The following is a 21624-nucleotide window of genomic DNA, read 5'->3' as shown; positions in this document are numbered from 1 at the left end:
TGACATTAGGCAAAACTTTTACTTCAAGAAGCGTCTAAAGAAGGTCATTAATGGCTGCAGTCTGTGAAGAGCCTGAGAAAAAAAAAGCTACCACTGCTCTGAACACAAAAATAAAGTGTCTGTTTTCAACCGTCACGTATTTTACCAGTGCTTTTTGTCTCTCCTTTTTCCTAACATGTTCTTTCATATTATTAGTGAGAGAAGGATGGCCCTTGGCTGGCAAATAGGCTATTGGATGTGGTTACCATGCAACTGCTGCTGCTGTAGAGTTTAAACTGACCGGAAATAACAATAGTTGGAGCATTCAGCACAACAGAAGGAGAAGACCTCTGGTGAGCTGATCAATCCTGTGGGGATCCGGCCACAGACATCATATAAACAATGGTGGACAAAATGCTGCTTTTGATCATTTCTAAGAATTGTTATTTTTTGAGAATGCCTGCAAAAACACAGCTTAAGTCTTAAAAAAAGAGTGTTAAGGAATTTGGAAAAACAAGTTTGGTCTCTGTCATATGAACAGCCGTATTTTCACTGAACCAAGATCAACATTTGGTGGCTCATGATCAAGCCTTTCTATCTGCTGACAGGAACGCAAGAGATTTTTCGAGTTGCAGGAAGGAAGCCATCATTATCCTGTAAAGTCGCTGCCAGAGGTGGGTAGTAACGAGTTATATTCACTTGAGTAAGTTTAGGGAAATTTTGTACTTCTAGGAGTAGTTTTAAATCACTATACTTTTTACTTTTACTTGAGTAGATTTGTGAAGAAGAAACTGTACTCTTCATTCGCTACATTAGGCTACGTTGAATGCGTTACTTAAATCCGCGTACGTACGCGTCTACGCGTCTCTCTGTCTCTCTCAGAGAAAGGCGCATTTACTTTGTCAGAGACCTGCGCCAGGCTCTGGCATGTGACTGTGTTTCACCAATCAAACGTAGCCGTATGGCTGCATTTCAATGCAGTCTCGTCAAGTGATCATATTCAAATTCAGCTGCGGGAAAGTTGTTTTCGGATGAAACGGATCGAAAATGTTTACGCAGCAATGCTGACTATGCAGACACAGAAGAGGAGGTTCTTTGGGAAAAATGTTTGTTTTTGCATGTTTTGTCACATGCACACAGACTGAAACACACACACAGACACACACACATATTATACCAGTTCATGGGCTACTTTGTTGCTCTTTCTGGGGACCCTGTTAAAAAAAAAAAGTACAGGGGCTGAAATTTTGTGCTACTTGTGCTTAATTTATTTATTTTATTTATACTATTATTATTTTATTGTTTATTTAAGTACTTGAATTTATCTTAAGATTATTTTAAGTTATTCTTTAATTAAATGTAATTCATTTTATTAATTGGATTGACTTTAATTTGCCTGAAGATGATTATTTTGTATTTTCGTCAGATTGAATGGTTGTTTTTAAAAAAATAAAAAATAAATGAGACGCTACAGTTACTCAGAACTTGAGTAGTTTTTTACTTTTACTCAAGTAATTATTTGGATGACTACTTTTTACTTCTACTTGAGTCATATTATTCTGAAGTAACAGTACTTTTGGGCTACTCTACCCACCTCTGCTCTCTGCTCAACGCAAAATGTTTGCCACACTTTTGTGTTTTGTTCCATGAGCAATAATGAGTATGAGTAAGTGTTTAGTTAAAAAAAAAACACAAGCAGTGCTTTAGTACATCCATTCTACCTTTTAAGTTCTGTCATCACTTTATTCTTAATGCTTATGACACAGAGTCACAGACTGTGTCCAAATGAGAACAAGCTTGTACAAATGTAAAATAACGTTTGCCGCTATATGAAAAAATCTGCTTGCAGTATAAAATGGCTGGATGGATATTTTATTTATTTATTTAACAAAATATGATTTAACTGTTTAAATTATCCATGCATTTTAATAGCGTTAAGGATTTATCTTCATGTTTCTTTATGTGAAATGATATTACAGGTCTGCCCAGCTCTGTACTACAGGTTATTCTACCCGTAATGCAGGTTTATATGTGGTCCGGAGTATACGTCGCACCCCCGGCCAAACTATGAAAAAAAAACTCGACTTATAGTCCGGAAAATATATATTCTCTAGAGTGGGGCTTGGTAAGTATCAGGGCTCAGTACCCATCCCTACCTCAGCCTTATCGTTTTTGCATGCGCTTTACAAAATGTAAACATCATTAGCTTGACGAGATAATCACATAATAGACAATTGTACACATCGATGCTTACCATACAAAGTGAGTAGAAATAGACAGCTTGGCCCTGGCTCGATGGCTCTAGTAGTCGCTTTAGGGAGTAACGCGCTGACCCCTGAATGCCCATGTTATCCTTTTGACTCTCTGCCATGGTGACCAATTACCCATGAAGCGCTCAACTGTGTAGACAGCCTGACTGCCAGACAGACCACGAGTGCCAAAAAGAGGACGGCAAAGAGCCATGAGGCCACAGCTTACATCGATAATCTATGAGCTGATGAGGTGGCCTGTCTGTTTGTCATCTGAAGACAAACTATCGGACTTGCTAGTATAGGCAGATTTGAATTATATTTTTTAATTTGGTTTCTAATTTTGGGAAATCATGCATGGGTTTCTCTCTCACACCAGGAAGCAGCTCGGAGGAAAGCTCGGTTTTTGACAGCCGAAACTGTTAGGGCAAGGTACGATAACTTTACACAAAAATTTACACAAAAAATGTCTCAGCCCACGATCCTAATCTATCAAATTCATTTTTTTAGCATGGGCACCAGCAAATCGGGTAGTGCATAATACATGAGTACCTTCAGCCCCTTCAGCTTTTGAGGGCTGATGGTTTTTTAGGGCGGTATAATATACGAGTACGTGCTAGTCTCGAGTATATAAATTGTTAACAGAGTTGGCATGGGTAACAATTATTTTTGGTTCAGATTGTGCTATTTTTGACTAAATACTGGTAATTTTGTTCAAGTCTGTAAACAACTATTTGAAGTGGCTTTTGAATAATTGCACTCTGGACTCCGAAATCACAGAAGCAGCGTTACATAACCACATGATGTGGATGTCAAAAACAAGAACACCAACAATTTGGCTAAACAGCCTTTAAAAGCCTTCTGAAAGAATCTGGCCATCGAATTTATTTGGTTTTCATCTCTTTGAATCCGTCCTCATTAATTAGGCTTTGACTGCCCATCCAAATTCAGCCATACTGCCTCATGCCAGAAGCACACACTAAAACCACTCCTTGTGGCACTGGTGAATAGACACAGTTTGGTCAGTGTTTGGCTATTCCAGGAACATGTTTGAGCCAGTTGGTCTCTAGCCAAGATTGAGACCACAACCGCATTGTTTAGGCATGGCTTTACAAAAACCAAACCAACAACTAGAGCAGCCCAAAGCACTTGGCAAAAGAAACATTTACAGTTTGTAAAGTGACTAATTGAATGTGGTCATATGCTTGCCTCAACAGGAGAGCTTCAGGGGGCACTATTAAGGAGAAAAATAAATATAAAACTAGGGAAAAATAATTAGTCAGCTCAATGAATGGCTGTTAATGACTTTTAGCCAATCTTCCAAATTGTAGTTAAACAAAGAGATCAAAAGCGCTGAAAACATAACATTGTCTGCATGAGTAAATGAACAGTTTTGCATTAGTAACTACATATACATGCAGTCAATAACCCTTTCAAAACCAAAATATTAGCTATATTCCGGTTGTGTAAGGTGCCATGTAAATACCCGCAAAAAACAAAGTATGCTCAGATTTCGGTTTATATAAACCCAAATAAGATCATATTCCGTTTTTTAAAAACCCGAATAAATTCATATTCCATATTTTAAAAATCAAAATAAGCTCATATTTCGTTTTTTAAAACCCGAATATGCTAATATTCAATTTTTTTTTTTTTTAATGAATATGCTCATATTCCGGTTTTAGAAACTCAGTATCAGTATGTACTCAAGAGTTAAGGCTCGTACTGGTATGGGTTGGGAAAACAATCCCGAAACCGGACTATTATTTTTTCCATAAATTGATTGTGATTATACTCGGGTTTTCTCCCACATTCCAAAAACATGCATGGTAAGTTGATTGGACTCTCTAAATTGCCCCTAGGCGTGATTGTGAGTGCGGATGTTTGTCTCAGAGTGACCTGTGATTGGCTGGCATCCGATTCAGGGTGTCCCCCGCCTACTGCCCGAAGACAGCTGGGATAGGCTCCAGCACGCCCGCGGCCCTTGTGAGGATAAGCGGTATGGATAATGGATGGATGATTATGATTATGTTATTTGTAGGTCCATAAGATGTCAGAAAATGGGGACAAATGTTGATCATTGTTTTCCAAAGTAAAAGCAGATGTTTGCAAATGTCTTATTTTACTTTTACACTAAAATGAGACTTTAAAAAACATTGACCACAATAAACATTTTCTCACTGCGGTCCTTCTCAGTCCAGGAAGAGGACACCCAGAATGACTAACGAAAGATTTTCTGCAACTTGGATTGCTGACAGGCTAACCAGAGGCCGACAGTTTATATGAATGTGCCGCATCTTCTAATGAATAACATTCAGTGCAGATAATTGTGTTTCTATGAAGGCAGAGCGCTATTGGTTGGTTCTCCCGCTGCTTTACTCAGCTTCCTTTTATTACATTCTCTTAATGTCAATTATCAAGGCAAGTGTTTTAGCTAAAGCGACTGCTGTAAACTCATTATGTCTAGCAAGACACGGCTATATTAGGATCTTCCATATCCGTCACCCTCTTAAAATAATAGCTGAAATTATTTTTGTCTTAAACATATCCTCAGGATACGGACCACCGGCAGCAACCTTAGTTAAACAGACAATTCCATTCTACCCCTGAAATGAAATTATCAATATAATAATTTCTGTATTTGGTTCAGGTGAAAAAAATAAAATAAAATGCTTGGGCCATTATTTTAGGGAGATGACGATCCTATTGCCCATCTCCGCCCTGCAAACCAGATCCACTTAAACACTGCTTTTGATTCTATTGATGTAGCTGTATGGCTCCTTCTGAATGTCTTTAATTGTCATTCAATTAAATGTCATGCAGGAAGAAAACAATTTCCCTGCTAACACCAGTTGACCTCAAGTCTTTCAGGCCAGAACAACTACAATATAAACATTTACCTCATTAAATTCCAGCTGTTTTGACTGGAGCAACTCCCTCAATCCCAGCATTTTACTGGATTATGACTAATTTTGCAAGGCCCACAGATTCTGCTCTATTGCGATTCAAACATGGAGCCCACCAAAAGGAAGATTAGACTCTCTTCTTTCAGCAGAAAAAAAGTTGATTCCTATCTTTGTCCATTCTTTACCAATATCCGCATGAGACAATAGCTGAGTTTCACGAAAATTCAAATTTGTGGGAAAAAAAACCCGGAGAAAATGATCTTATTGTAAACGCATGCATTTCAAGCATGTCTTCCTTCCACAAAAAAACATAACACTCCAAAAAGGCCTTGTGATTGCAAAATAATTGATTTGCACATCGTGAGCATAAGTGGTTCAGAATGAATGGATGGATGGATGGATAAAATGATTGAAATGAACTACATACAGGAGTGAGTGAGTTGAGTGTGTGACTGTGCGTGCGTTTATGTGCAGATGTGTGAGCGTGTGTGGATGGGTGATTGCGTTTGTGTGTGCATGTGTATGCGTGTGTGCCCTCCACCCTACAAAATTACATGTTTTTTTCCCTTTCTTGTGGTACAAAATAAAACAATTTCCTTGTTTTACACCACATTCTACTTTCACTGCGCTTGGCGCAGGCAAGTGATGGCAGCTTGTCGGCTCTGCAGCGCTGCAGGACGTGAGCAGGCTGCATTCGCGTCATGATCACGGCGTTGCTATGACGGAGATGCTGGCTGCCAGCCCAAATGACTTCAAACACTTCAGCATGCCCGACCGGCAAGTTATAAAAACATAAACTGTTGCGCATATGATCCATTTTATTTCTGCAGTGTGAAGTCTCTCTCTCCCACACACACAAACAGAAACGTATAGCTTACATGTATCCGTCTCTTTCTCTCTCACACACACACACACACACACACGCGCACTGCTTACATTTACACCATTTATTCTTTGCTTAGCTTCTAATTTACTAGATAAATGAAATGAGCATAGTGGTTGTTACAGAGTTGACCAATGTCCCTTCACACACCCCCCCCCCCCCACCTACTCCGATAACAGTCCGCCTACCTAGCGAGCTGTACAACATAAAAGCATTTATTTGTCCACATCACAAGATGCATGATCTGTACATATAACATTACTATTACTGGCAACTTTATAGTGTAGCCGGACATATTGATGTGCATATAACTGACACATGGAGCATGATTGGGCATGGAGCTAAGAAGGGGGTGGCTGCTTGTCACGTGTTATGGAACGCGTTATTCTCTCCACCAAAGCCACTCCTTCACCATCATCATATTTAGACGAGGTGAATTTTTATCTAACCCCACAAAAAAAACAATTGTTGAGGCTCAGCTCTCTTACTTTGTCCATACTGTCTCCCTGTTCTATCCGACTTCTCTCTGCACGGCCACTCCACCCATGTGTACTATGTAATTCTACTAATGTATACGGTTGGACTTCCTCTGAGACATGATCCTGGTTGATCACTGCCAGTTGCTGTCTGTTTTTTTTTTTTACTTTTTTTTAATGTTTTGCATGGCAGACAAGTCTGATCTTCAGTCTGAAGCTGCGTAAGACCCTCCTGTACACTCTCGCGTGAAAAAAGATGAATAAATATGTTTTGGGTAGGCGGGAACTACGTTTTCTAAGACGTATATATACACACTTTGTGGATTAAATGATTAATGTGGACTCATTTAATATTCTTAAAGAAAGGGCGTGTTCTGTCTGCAAGAATACTGTTCCAACAAGTCAGAGAAGCGTGCTCACACTCTTTCATCATGCCAATGTCAATGCAGCGCTTGAGACGACAGGCCTGGCAGTGACGTCGGTTGTCTTTGGTGATGGTGCAGCTGCCGTTGAATGGGCAGGTGAAGGCGGCTTTACGCTTCATACTGCGCCTAGCCGGGGGAAACATGAGATTGGTTACGCTTATGAATAGTCATTTATTACCTGATGTGATTGAAAGGTACAGCAGAAATAGCATTTTATGAAATTTAAATGAATCATAGAGAATTACTTAGTGAAACACATTTCATATCCATGATAATAGAAGGAAATGAGAGTGCCATGTGAAAAACAGGGAGTATCTGGACATGTACAAGGAAAAAAAACTATTGAAGATACTGATGACTAATGTAGCTTAAAATGGGCATACGTGATGATAAGAGAAGCAGGAAAAAAAAAAAATCAAGATCTGTTAACAGAAATGGCAAGCAGTACGTGATAAATACGCTTATTAATATACAAGAATAAATAAAATAAAATCAAGGTTGGGGCATTTTCATCATCCTCTATTACATGAAATGCAGATAAGAGTTGCATAAATTATGAGTTATATGGATATTTTTTTACACCAAATGTTGGTATAAAAACGTTTACAATAAGCCATGCCCCCCCCCCAAAAAAAAATAACCATCCAAATTACCATCTTTGTGGCAAGTGCAAACTGGCTTTATGTATACACACCACATTTGAATACGGCTACAGCTGACCATGGGCTATTGACACAAACATTACACTCAACAAAAAGTTAAACATAAACAAATAAATAATGAATAACATTCATATATTTCTTTTTTGGTATTGTTTGGATAGTTTGTAGTGGTATATTTGTATTTGAGTTAATTTGTTGAAGCAACACACGTTTGCAACAAAGTTTGTCATTTTAGAGTAGCCAAAGCTGTTCGCCCTTTCACCCCAGACTGGTTGCTATGGTTGCAAGGAACATACTTCGCCGTTGGTTTTCAGAGCTTTATATTAAGTACATACGTGCAGTTGTTTCCCATATCCTCATTAATAGTTAGCAGAGATGGGAATTCCGTCAGACGGACGGACCGGTCTGTCAGTCCGTCTCTTACTAAATTTTGCTGGTCCGTCATTCGTCATCCGTCAGCGGCCTAGGTACTCGTCCGTCATATCATTTTTCAAGCCAAACCGAGTTGTAATCGTCAGTTGGTCTGTCGGTCAGTCCATCAGTTAAGTCTGTCAGAAGTCCGTCGGTCTGTCATCCCACCTCCACCACCCCCCAAAAAATGGGTGTCGGTCAGTGATGGACCTCTGAAGGACGAAAATTCCTATCCATCAGTGCTTAGTCCGTCATTTTTAAAAAGCGTCCCGTCATTTGTCAACAAAACGCGCATGCGTCATCAGTCTGTCGGAATGCCCACATCTGTTAATCAACACTCAGTTCTACACAATCAACATAATACTACACAATCAAAGAAGCCATCGCTCATTCATACAGTCAAAGTGAATGTTATAAACATGGGCAGACCCATCATCATTACTGACCTGAAGAAGCCCTTGCAACCCTCACAGGTCATGGCGTTGAAGTGGAAGCCAGTGGCCTTGTCACCACAAACCCCACAGATCCGCGGGGCGTTGCGATCAAACTCATCTGATCCCGCCACCGACGTACTAACCGTCATGGGCTCCATCACTGTGGGGAAAACAAGGGAGAACATGTTCAGAGCTATTGTTAATCCTGCTGACAACTGAGCAGTGAAAAAAAAAAAAACATGAAATCTTGAATATTCCTGTGAACTATGAACGTCACCAACCTAAGTAAAATTACAAATCAGTTGGTTTCCTATCAGCAGTGTGTTGTGGCCAATATGTAAGGATGTGCCCGGTCAGATGCTCCTATGTTGTCCCCTCTTATAAAAACACAGGTGTTGGGCTAGTTGCATATTTAGCGTCAGGCACTGACAGTCTCACAATACACAACCTGCTATTGCCTGAATGAGTCAGTGGAAAGACAGGTGTAAACAAGAAAATGATGTATTTTTAAAAAGTCGAAGCACAATGACTTGTTTTTTTTAATTTATGTTTTAATGATCAAACACTATGAAATTTACTAACCATCATATTATATTATGTCTACAATAATGGTTCACCTATATGAAATACAAAGACAAAGGCTGGGCGATTATGGGAAAAATAATCACAATTATTTTGATATCGAAATCAAGATCAATAAAAACCAGTGCTGGGGAAAAAAGTAGGCTAACTCAGTCAATGACAAAAAATGGTCGAGACAAAAATGTCTGCCTTGAAACTATAATTAATCATTTTAATACTATATTGGTGATGCCCAGTTAGGCATGCCACTAAAAAGTAGGTATCAGCACAGAGGGGGCGGAGCATTCTCGATGGGCCCTTATGAAAGTCACTTTACCACGGTACCGGGCTGTGGGCTGCTTTGGACCGAAACATTATAATAAATGCAGATTATGATGGGGTTTAAAATCAAGAGAAGCCAAAATCGAAATCACAAATTTCGATTAATTACCCAGCCCTAAAAGAAAGTGAACTTTAATAATGCGAATTTACCAAATGAGGACAGCATTTGGAGGAAACTAAAAGGAGGATCTAAGGAAATTAATATAGACATTGGTACCGTTGCGGTCAGATAAAAAGATCTTGGCACACCGTCGACAACATCATAAATAATTTGTGTCCGTGAGCGAGGGAGGAGTCATGTGAGGAGAAGATGAGCAAATGAGGGCAAAGAGAGAAGGGGGATTCACGCGATGAACTTGCGTGCCCAGCAGTCACGTGGCTGCAAAATGCAGCTGACATGCATCAGAGCCTCCACTGACGCATGTCAAACCAGGACATCGGCATAGGAGCAACTGGTGAGGAGGTGGAAAAACTTGTGGATAAACAATTAACTTGCATTACCTTTCATTACCTGGCAGATCATGGGGAGAAAAATAACTATTTATAGGCTGGACTGCATGTGCTTTTCTGTTCCAATTTGTTCCAACCTTGCCTGTGTTCCTCTATGTTACTGGCTTGCATTGGCTTGTGCTGCGGCTATCATAAATCTGATGTTCCAGTTTGTAAAACACAAAGTCAATGAGCTTCCTTTGAGCTCCAACATGAAGGGACCCTCTTTTCTTTGGACGCACCGACTAGCAAGTTAAGAGACACTTGTGCAAAATGTCTTTTGTGTTGCACTGTGTAATGTGAAAAATTTTTTTTTTTCCCCCACTCTCCAAGAACTATCTTGGACCTTGTATCTTGTAGTCACCATTTCATTTAATTGCATTTAATTTTAAGTGTTGTGCGCATGTTTGTCCAAAAAGTCAAAGAGAAAACTTGATTATATCTCATGTGAAAGCACACACAAAGGCTGCTCAACCTGAAAATTCTAACTTTTAAGATTTAAAAAAAAAAAGCGCTTGAACTTCAGATTGTTCAAGTACAGTCTGCACCGTATTTCTGTTCGAGTTTTTCCCTTTGATTTAAAACACTATTTGGGTTAAAAACAATGAGTGTCTGATAAAGTAGTGTCTCGCCCAACAAAGTCATATCTGTGTCAATCCGTGAAGAAAACCGCAAGTACAATTTAGGGTGTTTTAGGGGTGGGGGATATGACGATATTTGATCGTTAAGGGCTTCAACGTGTTGAGGATCTCATAAAGCCGAAAGATCGTTTGATCGTCTACTGGGCACATTCTAGTTTAGCTCTATGGCGGCTCAAAGCCACTGACGCATAATCAACCAACCAATCACAGCACGCACAGTGCACCGTACGTGACACTCCCCGCCTCCCTGTTTGTTTGTATAGCGGAAAGTCATCACGAAGCAGAGTTGGTCCCGAAAGTAAACTCCACATCCACAGTGTCGATTTGGTTTGGCTTTTCCTCGGAGGAGAAAGCGCAAACAAGTTATTTGTAAAGTTTCCAGAGACTCGGTTCAGACGTCAGATGGCAACACGACAAACCTGTCTAATCACTTGCGGAGACGGCACCCAAAAAACTACGCCGACAGCCAAAGCAAACGGAGATCAGACACATGGTAGGCAGAGGCAGCCGCTATCTCCAAGCTAACACAACCCACGGTAACACAGTCATTTAACAAGGGCACCCCGTTTAGCTTGTGAGCTAGCTGTTGGCTAACACCTCTCACTGCAGTATTTGACTGATCGTTGAGTGAGGTGCATTCAGCGGACATGGCCACAGCATTTCAGAGCGTAGAAAATGGATGGATTTTTCATGATTTTGAAGCCTCATCTATATACTTGCCGATTTTTTAAATCATTCACATTAGGCTGGGTTCTTAACAACATTCTTCTTTACGATATGTCAAATAAGACATTCTTATTTTAACTACAGAAGCCAAGCCATATGATTGAAAGATAGGTATTTCAAATGTGTCAGCAACCATGAATGCCTGAGCTCAATATTGGCTGCTGATTTTAGGGATTTTACACTTTACAGACTCCAGAATTCAAAAGACAATAAATCATTTTATGTGCAATAAAAAAATAAGCACAAATAGAAACTCACAGGGGGGTAGAATACAGTACTCTCTATAAAATGCACATTTTTGGATGAAAAAGATACAGATTTATAGATTGTATTGACCTGGTTCTTGACTCATTGTGGCTGGATGCAATTAGGGAAAAATGCATCAGAGGTGATGTCGAATTAGTCTCAACCAGTATGTGGTTGAAAGAAGAACAATAAAAAAATCATTTTAAATGTAAAATGTAAATCAAATCCCTCTTCTAAAAGGCATGGAAGAGATCATATTGTTGCCTGTGAATCATTTCCTAATCAAGTTTGAGACAAGTTTGATTACCTTTGCACACTTGAACATTCACTGTAGACATGTACAAAGAGAAACAAATGTAGAAATATTTAGTACTTCACTGTGATGTCAGACTCCTTAGATTAGCAAATTAAAACAACCATTTCAAACCAGGGCATAATGTAATTGTGTGTAAAGTAACCCTCACATCATCAGCTGACTGTGTCTCTTTAAGTCTCAGTCGCCGTAGAAGCCCATGACTGCGCAGAGCTCAGTAAAAGGAGAGCAACATAGGAAATCCATGGAATATAGGGAGGTTGGGCCTATAGGCAGCACAACGGCGAACATGGCCTACTTTTACCACCAGCTGCCTTAGAGAGGACCTCACGAACAGCCCGCCACCAGAAACTCCAATCCAGCTACACCATTGCTTTATATGCACACCCTCACAATCACCACCTACAAACCAAACAGTCCCTTATCATTGTCAAAGATACGGTGAATATAACCCCATCATAATCTGCATTTATTATAATGTTGTACTGGTAAAACACCTTCCCTGCGTTTTTATGTTCTGATTTACGTTGTACAGCAGTCTTTTAGGCAGCAAACTATATCAAATGGTTGTACTTTGCTTCAAGATGTAACGAAAAAAATGTGACATTGAGTCACAGCGGAAAAGATTGGCACACCCGTGCTATTGCCCGATTATGCACGACTTCTCCCAAAAATTGTAGCGATTGCACATACTTCGGAATTAACATATTACATTTGTTTACATTGGAATAGCACAAAAAAACACGGACCAAAAATAACAAAATCTGATCATTCACTCAGAACTCCAAAACAGAGACTGGACAAAATTATCAGCACCCTCGCTTTCTGTAACCTTCAACAAGTTTCTTACACCTCCCTGCAGGAATTTTGGTGCACTCATCCTCTGCCAACGGCTTCAGGTCTGTCCATTGAAGGGTGCCTCTTCCCAACTGCTTGACTCATTGCTGGCCAGTTCAGAACTCTCCAGCGTTTTGTCTGAAGCAATTTCTGGGCGCTTTTTGAAGTGTGCTTTGGGTCAATGTCCTGCTTTAAGACCCCATGACCTCTGATGGAGACCCAGCTTTCTGACACTGGGCTGTGCTTTGCCAAAAATTTTTTAATAGTCTTCAGCTTTCATGATGCCATTCACACAGTAAAGGCATCCTGTACCATAAGCAGTAAAGCAACCCCAAAATATGAGTGAACCGCCACCATGTTTTTTTAGCAGTCAACTTTTCTTTGAAGGCCTCGTTTCATTTTTGACGCGTAGTACAATGATGTGCTTTACGATAGTGTTGTACGGGATACCGTTCTCTGCATCAAAATACCGGTATTTAAAAAAAAAAAAAACGCAGTTCGCCAACTCTAGCTTAAAGGCAAGTATACATACACGTAAAGCCGTGGCAGCCGCCTGCCTACCGGCATGTGAGAAACGCCTTAAGTGGCACGCCTCCTTCTCCATAAGAGAAAGATGGCCTCAAGCAGTGAAGCGCTCGCTCCTCGGCTCATTGCCACTCCACTCCTTGTTGAAAAGAATGAAGCAAAAAGTGCGATATGGAATTTTTTTGCGTACATAGCCAATAGCCATGGCAAGCCAACCAACATGGAAAAGCAACTTCAAAGGGGCGCTCTAACCGGAATTACAGTACAATACAATACAATTGCCATCAAGGGGATGTGACTGCAGGTGGAGGAGTTCAACAGGCGAGGGCGCTATGTACTAGGTTACGCATTAGGTGGAAATCGAACGTTAACTGACAAACTGGAGTGGCAGTGGGCAGTGAAATTAAGATAAGTACTTTATTTTCTCTTGGTTCTGTTCCGTTTTAATCAACATAGTTGCTGCCGTATTAAAAGGCACTGTTAGGAAAGAATATGTTCAGGTACATACATGTACATTTACATTTCAAAATCATCCTGTAAAAAGACTAAATATCAAAATGTTTAACAGATAGGTGCGGCTTATATAAAGGTGCGGTTAATATTTGGTGTTTTCTTTTTCATTCTTTTTTAAAAATAGAGTGGGTATTATGGCTGCACGATGTTGGAAAAAAATGACACTGCGATTTTTGTGGAGGTTGCGACATATTGCAATATAAATTGCAATGTTAAAAATAGAATTTTCACTAGATGACTTGAATAGATTTGTTTGGGAATAATTTGGTTAACTCACTATGACACCATTGTATTCATATAATATCGTTTAATCCAGACTAAAGGGGTACATCTGTGAATGATGTTTGCTGTATATAAAAGGGATCACAGAAGTCATGTCTCTGTAACATAATCGATTATTTAACATTGTATTTCACACTTCAATGTAAACAGCAGCAAAATATTAAACATTTTAAACCAAAAAAATAAAAAGAGCAGGTGCACTAGACCCTTGAGTCATTTCAAAAAATAGAAGACAATAAAAAACCTCTAAAGCAGCAGCAGAGTTATAAACACCTTTAAACTAAACTCTTATCTGTCCACAGGACATTCTCCCTAAAAAGATTTTGACTTCTCCAGTTAAGTTTTGGCGATCTCTGGCCTGGCTTTTTTAAGTCTGTGTCAGCAGTGGGGTAGTCCTGGCTCCCCTACCATGATAGCCATAGTCCTTTTTAATTTAAATGGTGACGGATAGTGCATGCCACTAAAAAGAAAGCTTATGACATAATCAATGCATCAAACCAGGGCAACTAATATCTCGCATTCAGCAAACCAAGGTGAAATCACGTCACCAGGTATTCAGACTCTCCGCTGACCTTCTAAACTAAGATTGTGTAAGAACAGCAACAGGCCAAGTGATTTCCTTCTTGATGCTCAGACTCATATGATTTTAATTAATAGAGTGGGGTGTGTGTGGGTACGAGATGGGAGTAGGTTTTGCCTTTCATTCTTGGCATTCTTGAAAAAAAACCCGGACACGTGTTTTTCGGCAGTCAATGCAATATGGCTGAGAATCAAATGTCACCAAATTAAATAGTGATACAAATGGCTCCATATTTTGGAAACGTTGAATGTTTTTGTGTGCACATTGCATTAAGTATGTGTAATTAATTTGTAATTATTAACATGCATAAAAGTAAATGTTTTGAATTTTAAAAAAATATGACAAAGAATCCATAATGGCCTCTATAATACTTTTCCATATTAAGGCAACAGCCACCACACTACCGGTAATCTCACACCAAAAATGTTCACCTCTTATTTTTTAGTTATTTAAACCTGAAGATAGTAAAATACGCTATTGCAAAAGAAAAACTGTTCCGTGGCTATATTTGACTTGACGTGGAATCGGGCCAAATGGCCAACAAGGTGAAGCATGTGGGTGGATTATTAACCCTGATGAACAGGGTTAGCAGGCCGAGAACAAACTACACACATCTAGCACAAAGCCACAACTGATAAGAGAGTAGTTTAATGGCATGGGGAAAGGCGGGGTTATGGAAGACAAAATAAAGCAAGGAGCGTGGTTGTTAAAAACATGAATAAATACGATAAAATTGAATTACAAGTCACAGTTTACACAGCCACCCCACAAAATTGGTGCATCGGGGCTGTAACAGAAGACACAGAAATCATTTATCCACCCTTGCCTTTTACACAGAACCCAATGAACATGGCACATTGCTGATACTGTGTACACCATCACACAGCGTCATGGCATACCGCATTCCGATAACTAGATGCATGGTTATGTCATCTTCAGGTGTGAACAATACTATGCTTACTGGGAAGACATCAGCACATGTAGTTATTCAGGTGCTTGCAAGCAACTTGGTCTTGTCTCTAACAATTTCTGGGCTATCACTTATCTAAAGAGTATGCATGATTCAAACAAAAAGTGCACATATGCACACAATCCGAAAGTGGCGTACGAAAAAAATCCGACCTATCAGACCGTGCGTTCGTACACACACCTGTAGGTAAATTTTCCCTTGATAAGTCACTGAACTTGGGCACCCACACGTACCGCCCTCTACGTGGCCAAATCTATCCGTATATTGTTATTGCAATAGCAGTACATGAATGAATGCGCCATGCAGGCCAATGCTGTGTAAACGGTGAATCATGACGCCAATGCTTATCGGCGCAGTGGAAACAAGGAAGGGAATATTGTTTGCTGGCCTAAGTTGGCATCATACAACAAAAATTACAACAAACATGACAAGCGAGACAGAAGGGGAAAAAAAAGTGTTTGGACTTAAAAGGAGATGCCCCACCCCATCCACCAGCCTCATCGTTCAGACACTGGGATCCCTTTAAGATCTCCTTTTTTTGCCCAGAATTGATTTTTGGAGTTTTTCCTTGCCCAGGTGGGGGGTCTAAAGCAAGGGGTCAAGGTAGCAAAACAGCCTTTTTTGAGAGCCTGATCTGATGAGGTAGATAAATAATTACAGTAATTTAGATTTAAGAACAATTACCCACATTGGATGATCAGATCTCACAGCATCAAAGCAGAATGAACAAGAAAACACTAGCGACATGTTTTTCGCGAATTTTTAGTGAGGGTGTGGGACTAAGCATGATCCACACACAACACTCAACCAGTGCATAGCCAACAAAGGATGCAGTGTCAGCTGAACCTGAGGAAATAAAAGGTTCCACTCAGCCCAACAAGAAGACAACACTTCCCACTAGGGCTATAAAAGCTTGAGGAATGATGTGGCCATTTATCAAAACACGCTCCACAAGCATGAATTCAAATTGTCCATATGGCTCAGCTTTGTTTTACCCCAACCTAAAACTGCAGCACAATGCTGCAAATTTATATTCTATATGAAATTTCTTTCTCAAATCAAATGTTCTTTATCTAACGGTCTGGATGCATCTAATGTAGAACAATTACATCACATCCAATTATTTATGCAATTTCTGTAGTTTTGATTTACAACAGGTGTTTTTTTTCCTTCGCAGTTTGTCAAGGTATTCTAATAATTTTAACACTTCTTTCAATGCATTTTAAATTTATCAACACATTTTAATTGAAAAAGTAAAAAAACAGACTGCCGTATTTTCCGGACTATAAGCCACAACTTTTTTCCTAGGTTTTGAACCATGCGGCTTATAGTCCGGTGCGGCTATTCTGTGGATTTTTCTTCCACCTGTGGGGGTGGTCTAACCAGAATTACAATACAATACAACACCACTGGTTGGTGTAAAATTGCCGTTAACAGGATGTGACTGCAGGTAGAGGAGTTCAACATGCAGGTAGAGGAGTTCAACAGGCGAAGGTGCTAGGCACTAGGTTATGAATTAGGTGGTATGTGGAAGTTACTGACAGTGGCAGCCACACTTGATATTCATGTCACTCACCACATGAATAAAGCAGCCGGTTTCCTCCTCGCTCCAAAAGTGTGCTTTTTTTAGCTGTTTACCTCTGTTTGTGTGTTTGCGATGGGTGTCGCGCTAAATAACGCACTTCCGCATACAAGCACTTTGTGTACTACAAAGACCACCATTTCTTGCGGTTGAGCATGCACAGAGTCTCTCGATCGCGCCGGGAGCATCTTTGCCTTTTTCGCCCTGCTCTCCTCCTTCTCAGCAGTAATGCTAAGTACAGCATCTTTATGCTTTTTATTTTAATGTATTTTCGTTTTTTTGTACAAAGTATTTTGAAGTAAATCTCGACTTTAACGGTGAAATCCGACATATGCAGAAAATTGTGTTATATCGCCAGTGTAAGAACACAACTCGTTCATAAAATGAGGACTCCCTGTACTTATATCGTGATGTTCTTTTCAGTCATATCGCCCAGCCCTAATTCTTTAAGGAACAAACTTAAGCAGCGCAACGTGTGTGTAGCGTTAGTTAATGCATTCAAATAAATATAGTAATACTTAAAGCTCATATATAAAATAACAGATTGTTCTAATCTGAAATACAACAACAAAATATTTATGTTAAGAATTTCCTAATTCAGTAGGCTGTACATATGACAATAAAACTCAGTACTAAAAAAATGTATTATTTTAACTTGAAATCTGGCAGGACTATGAACCTCATCACAACAACAGTAAATTTAAATACAGGTAGTCATCACACGAATGACTCAACACACCGCTATGCTCTACCGAGCATAGTTTTTACTTTTCTCAAATAAACTTTCCAAAAACTAAATCAGAGAGGAAAAGAAGAGATATGTGTGCTGGTTTTTACATCTTTCTTTTGAACAAGGCTACAATTCTAAGCTCAGCTGCGGGAATCAATTTATTTTGTTTATTAGCCGAACTGCTGTGTCAATTTTTCATTTAATTTTGAGAGGGAATATATAAAGTCATTTTATTTAATATCCTCCACATAACTATGAGATGATATGAACTAAGTGTGTGCTTATTTATCGTCAATGTGAAACCTGTCAAAGTGTGATTTAAATGAGAGCATTTAAACAAGCAAATGCATTTAAACTGCCACGTCATTTTTTTCCCTACCCACTACCTGGCATCCATTTATGAGAGGAAATAACATGCTTAGTGGAAAACAACAGTGTCTAAGAGAAAAAATGACTCATCTTGCTCTGAATCTCCATCAGTCACTCTCTCTCGCGCTAGTCGAGTTACCAGATACAGAACATCCTGAACACAACAACACCCAACCTGACCGACGACATCGTGTGCACAAACAAGCTCAGCCTCCTGTTTGGAGAATTTTTGTTTGGAATGACTGAAATATAAAAAGATACCATGTATTGTCAATTGATTCTACCATGAATTTATTTACAGTTTATTGTAATAAAGAATAATAAATTGCTTTTGTTTATTTAAAAAATACAATAATACATTAGAAAGGTACCTACTACTAATTGCAGTTTGTGTGTGTGCGCATGCATTTGTGTATGTGCGCATTAAAATGACCCCTGCAGCAAAGCCTGCTTAGCAGAGGACTCTAGCCTCCGCCGGTTTGATAATCTCTGCTTTGTGCTTGTCTGTGCCACTTCATGCTTCATCCACCAGTTCCAATTGGGAATTTGTGTTGTCAGTTTCATTAATATAATGGACAAAAGTACAGTACATTGTACATTGAGATCTGTAAAATCGTAAAAAGAAAATAAATTCAAAAAAAAAAAAATGTGGGAAATGCATTATATGTGGATGAAACTAACCCCAAAAAAATGCTACCGGAAATCTATATATTGACCATATTTTGGGGAGAACTATGAATACAATCTAATCATATTGGTACAATGCAAACCTACAATACTGATGATACGGCAAAACAATTTTTTAAATAAAAATATAAATAAATACATAAAAAAGAAAAAACAATAAAGAAAATAACAGACATTTGACTATTTTGAGTCGTTTGTGGTCAGTTCACTGGTCTACGCACTCATCTGATCTCAAATGAAATGTATTCCAAATGTTTTAAATATCACACAAAACTTTGTTTCTGAATGTTTTCAACTCGTATTTTATAATTGCATGGTTGAGATGAAGACCAAGAATTCAAAACCAAGGAAGAGAACAAAAACTTCTTGGTAACGAAGAACCACACAACAACCTTCGCGGATCAAACTTTCACCATTAAAAACGCATGATCAAAAGGTACAGGAAACTGGTGACAGAATTTGTAAATCTCTGCTGAAGCCATCACATACACATCTGTTAAACATAACGACTATGTTTTTGTTTTTCTTTTAAACAAGTGGTTTGGGTCCCCACATTTGAAAACAGAATTGGACACTAAGCGACAGCTTCAACTGGATTGTGACCAGTGCGGTCATAAACACATGGAATAAGGGATGGGTACAGTGTGTTACGTTGGCATCAACTTGAGTTTCTGTCTAAGCGTTCACATATATGCATTGCTTATGCTTTCTTGCAAAAGTGATCCAAATATTTTCTGCTTATTAGGCTCATTATCATTTACACACAACAACAAACGTGATGAAACACGGGCAATCTGCAACTACTGAGTTTGCTGGCACGAACAAACTACGAGCTGTGTCGAAGGAGGAAAGAGAAAAAAAAAAAGTCCCTAATAAAAACATGATCATTAAACTACGTCTGATGGCGTGCTCTTTGAAGTCGCTACAATATATTTTAAAGCGTGACGTCTTCGGCAGGCGCGAAGGACCCCATCAGATCTGCTACCGGTTTGCTGCGGGCCGGATCGAATAATAAAGCAATATCATCCCATGGGCCGTTGAAAACCGTCTGGCGGGCCGGATGTGGCCAGCGGGCCTTGACTTTGACATTTGTGACATAAGGCAACGACTGGACGGCCCACTGTGCGTGAGGGCCATTGATGTTCCACTTACTAAACAATATGTGCAACAATAGGGATGTTAACGATGTATACATCAAGGGTGACTCCAAATATCACAACGCGATATTAGCACGGTATGAACCTCACGATAATGCAATAATTACCACAATATTGTGGTGAGGTTGGTGATATAAGAAAAGCTTGCGATACTGTATAAAAACTCAGACTATTGTCAATTGTAATTTAATTGTAATATTGTGTTTTTTTGCACAGAACACCAGTGACAGAAATAGGCGTGGCCAGTCATTTTATTGTTATGTGTTCCTATGCTCAGGATGGCTCAGCAGCGCACGTGTCATGGTCTGGTCTGGTCTGGTCTATGTACTGTAGTTCACAATGCAGTGTTCTGCTGAAGCGGGCGAGAACTTATGTTTTTTTACGGAGATGTGTCGCTCTTAACATCGTAACATGACGATGACAATATCTTGGCAAATTTAATATCGCAATATCGCCGTTATCGTTAAAGCCCAAGGTGATAGTGGGCATTTCAAAGTGTTACCAACTGTCAAAACACACATTTCAGCACTCAGTGGACTCGTAATGCTAATACTACAAAACATTAAGAGAATATGCTTATCTTAGTGTAGTGACGGAGAAAGCATCAGGAGTTTAAAAAAAATACAATCTCTGATTCAAATGCGCAAAAAAAGACCATACGCCTAATACTTCCTATTATATTGCTGTGGTCTGTTTTTTTCTTACATTCGAAAAAAAATGTATTTTAAGAAGAGTGTATCATTTTACTACATCCACTGTACATGTTTACATAAGAGCCGAAGACAGCTTTCCCGGCGGTTAGAGCCATTCACAAAATCTGTACAATTGCAAAGAGTTAAGAAATACAAACACCATCAACCACCACCATATGGTGGGTACCAAATGTTACTGTATAGTCTTGTTGAGGCCATGGCGTATTGCATGTCTTTCTTTTCTGTGTAAACTAACAAATGCTGAGAAAATACCCCCCCCAACAGAGACACACACACACACACACACACACACACACACACACACACACACAACACACGGTGTCACTGAATACAGACATACACAAACACACATCAGCATGCGCAGCCACACACATCTACATAGTAAGCCGCCTGTCTCTGTGGAATGTTTTAATTTTTTGCTATACTGTATTGGTATCAAGGTATTTAATACAGGTAGAATATCAGTCAAAATGTTGGTTTTGTGACAACAGTACAACAAAATACTTGTTTGGAGTGTAACTACTTCTAGTCTGCAGACTCAATGTTCCGCTCCACCTCAGGGGGTTGTGTCTGAATGACTGGAGTTTTTGTGACAACTTTAATGTCTGCCTTGGAACAGAATTTGATTTGGGAGCAGCTAATGTTCAATGTAAAAAAAGAAAAACAAAAAAAAACAAGCAAACTATGCCTTAAAATTTAATCATCTAGTCTTGGGCCTATTAATGACACCTCTCCATGAAGTTCAGTGGGAACCAATTCAACAGTTTTTACGTAATCCTGTTTGCATACAGAGCGACCAATAAATCTGACATGGCAAAAACAGAACTTCTTTTGTGAAGGTTACAAGGAAAATCTCTTAACATACAAAAAAATGGTATTTCGCTCGTGAAGAAAATCACACACTATACTAGGGCTGAACGATTTTAGGAAAAAATT

General features: G+C 39.3%; 1 protein-coding gene across 4 annotated transcripts in view; it reads right to left on the bottom strand.

The window, feature by feature from the left end:
• LOC147153366 (vitamin D3 receptor A) overlaps nt 1-21624 on the bottom strand; it is a 68838-nt gene that overhangs the window by 24210 nt on the left and 23004 nt on the right. For 3 of the 4 annotated variants that reach the window (XM_086028735.1, XM_086028718.1, XM_086028725.1), the window contains 2 exons: nt 8438-8585; nt 6914-7044 (listed from right to left, as the gene is read on the bottom strand). In XM_086028735.1, coding sequence (XP_085884861.1) covers nt 6914-7044; nt 8438-8583 — 277 coding nt within the window. In that variant the 5' untranslated portion in view covers nt 8584-8585. Of the gene's footprint in view, nt 1-6913; nt 7045-8437; nt 8586-8706; nt 8748-21624 lie in introns of those variants that run through there. The other variant, XM_086028743.1, reaches the window with a different exon arrangement.

This window comes from Filicampus tigris, chromosome 1, assembly GCF_054856515.1.
Source record: "Filicampus tigris isolate MCC_2025a chromosome 1, RoL_Ftig_1.0, whole genome shotgun sequence".
NCBI lineage: Eukaryota > Metazoa > Chordata > Actinopteri > Syngnathiformes > Syngnathidae > Filicampus > Filicampus tigris.
This window is presented reverse-complemented; position numbering and strand designations above follow the sequence as displayed.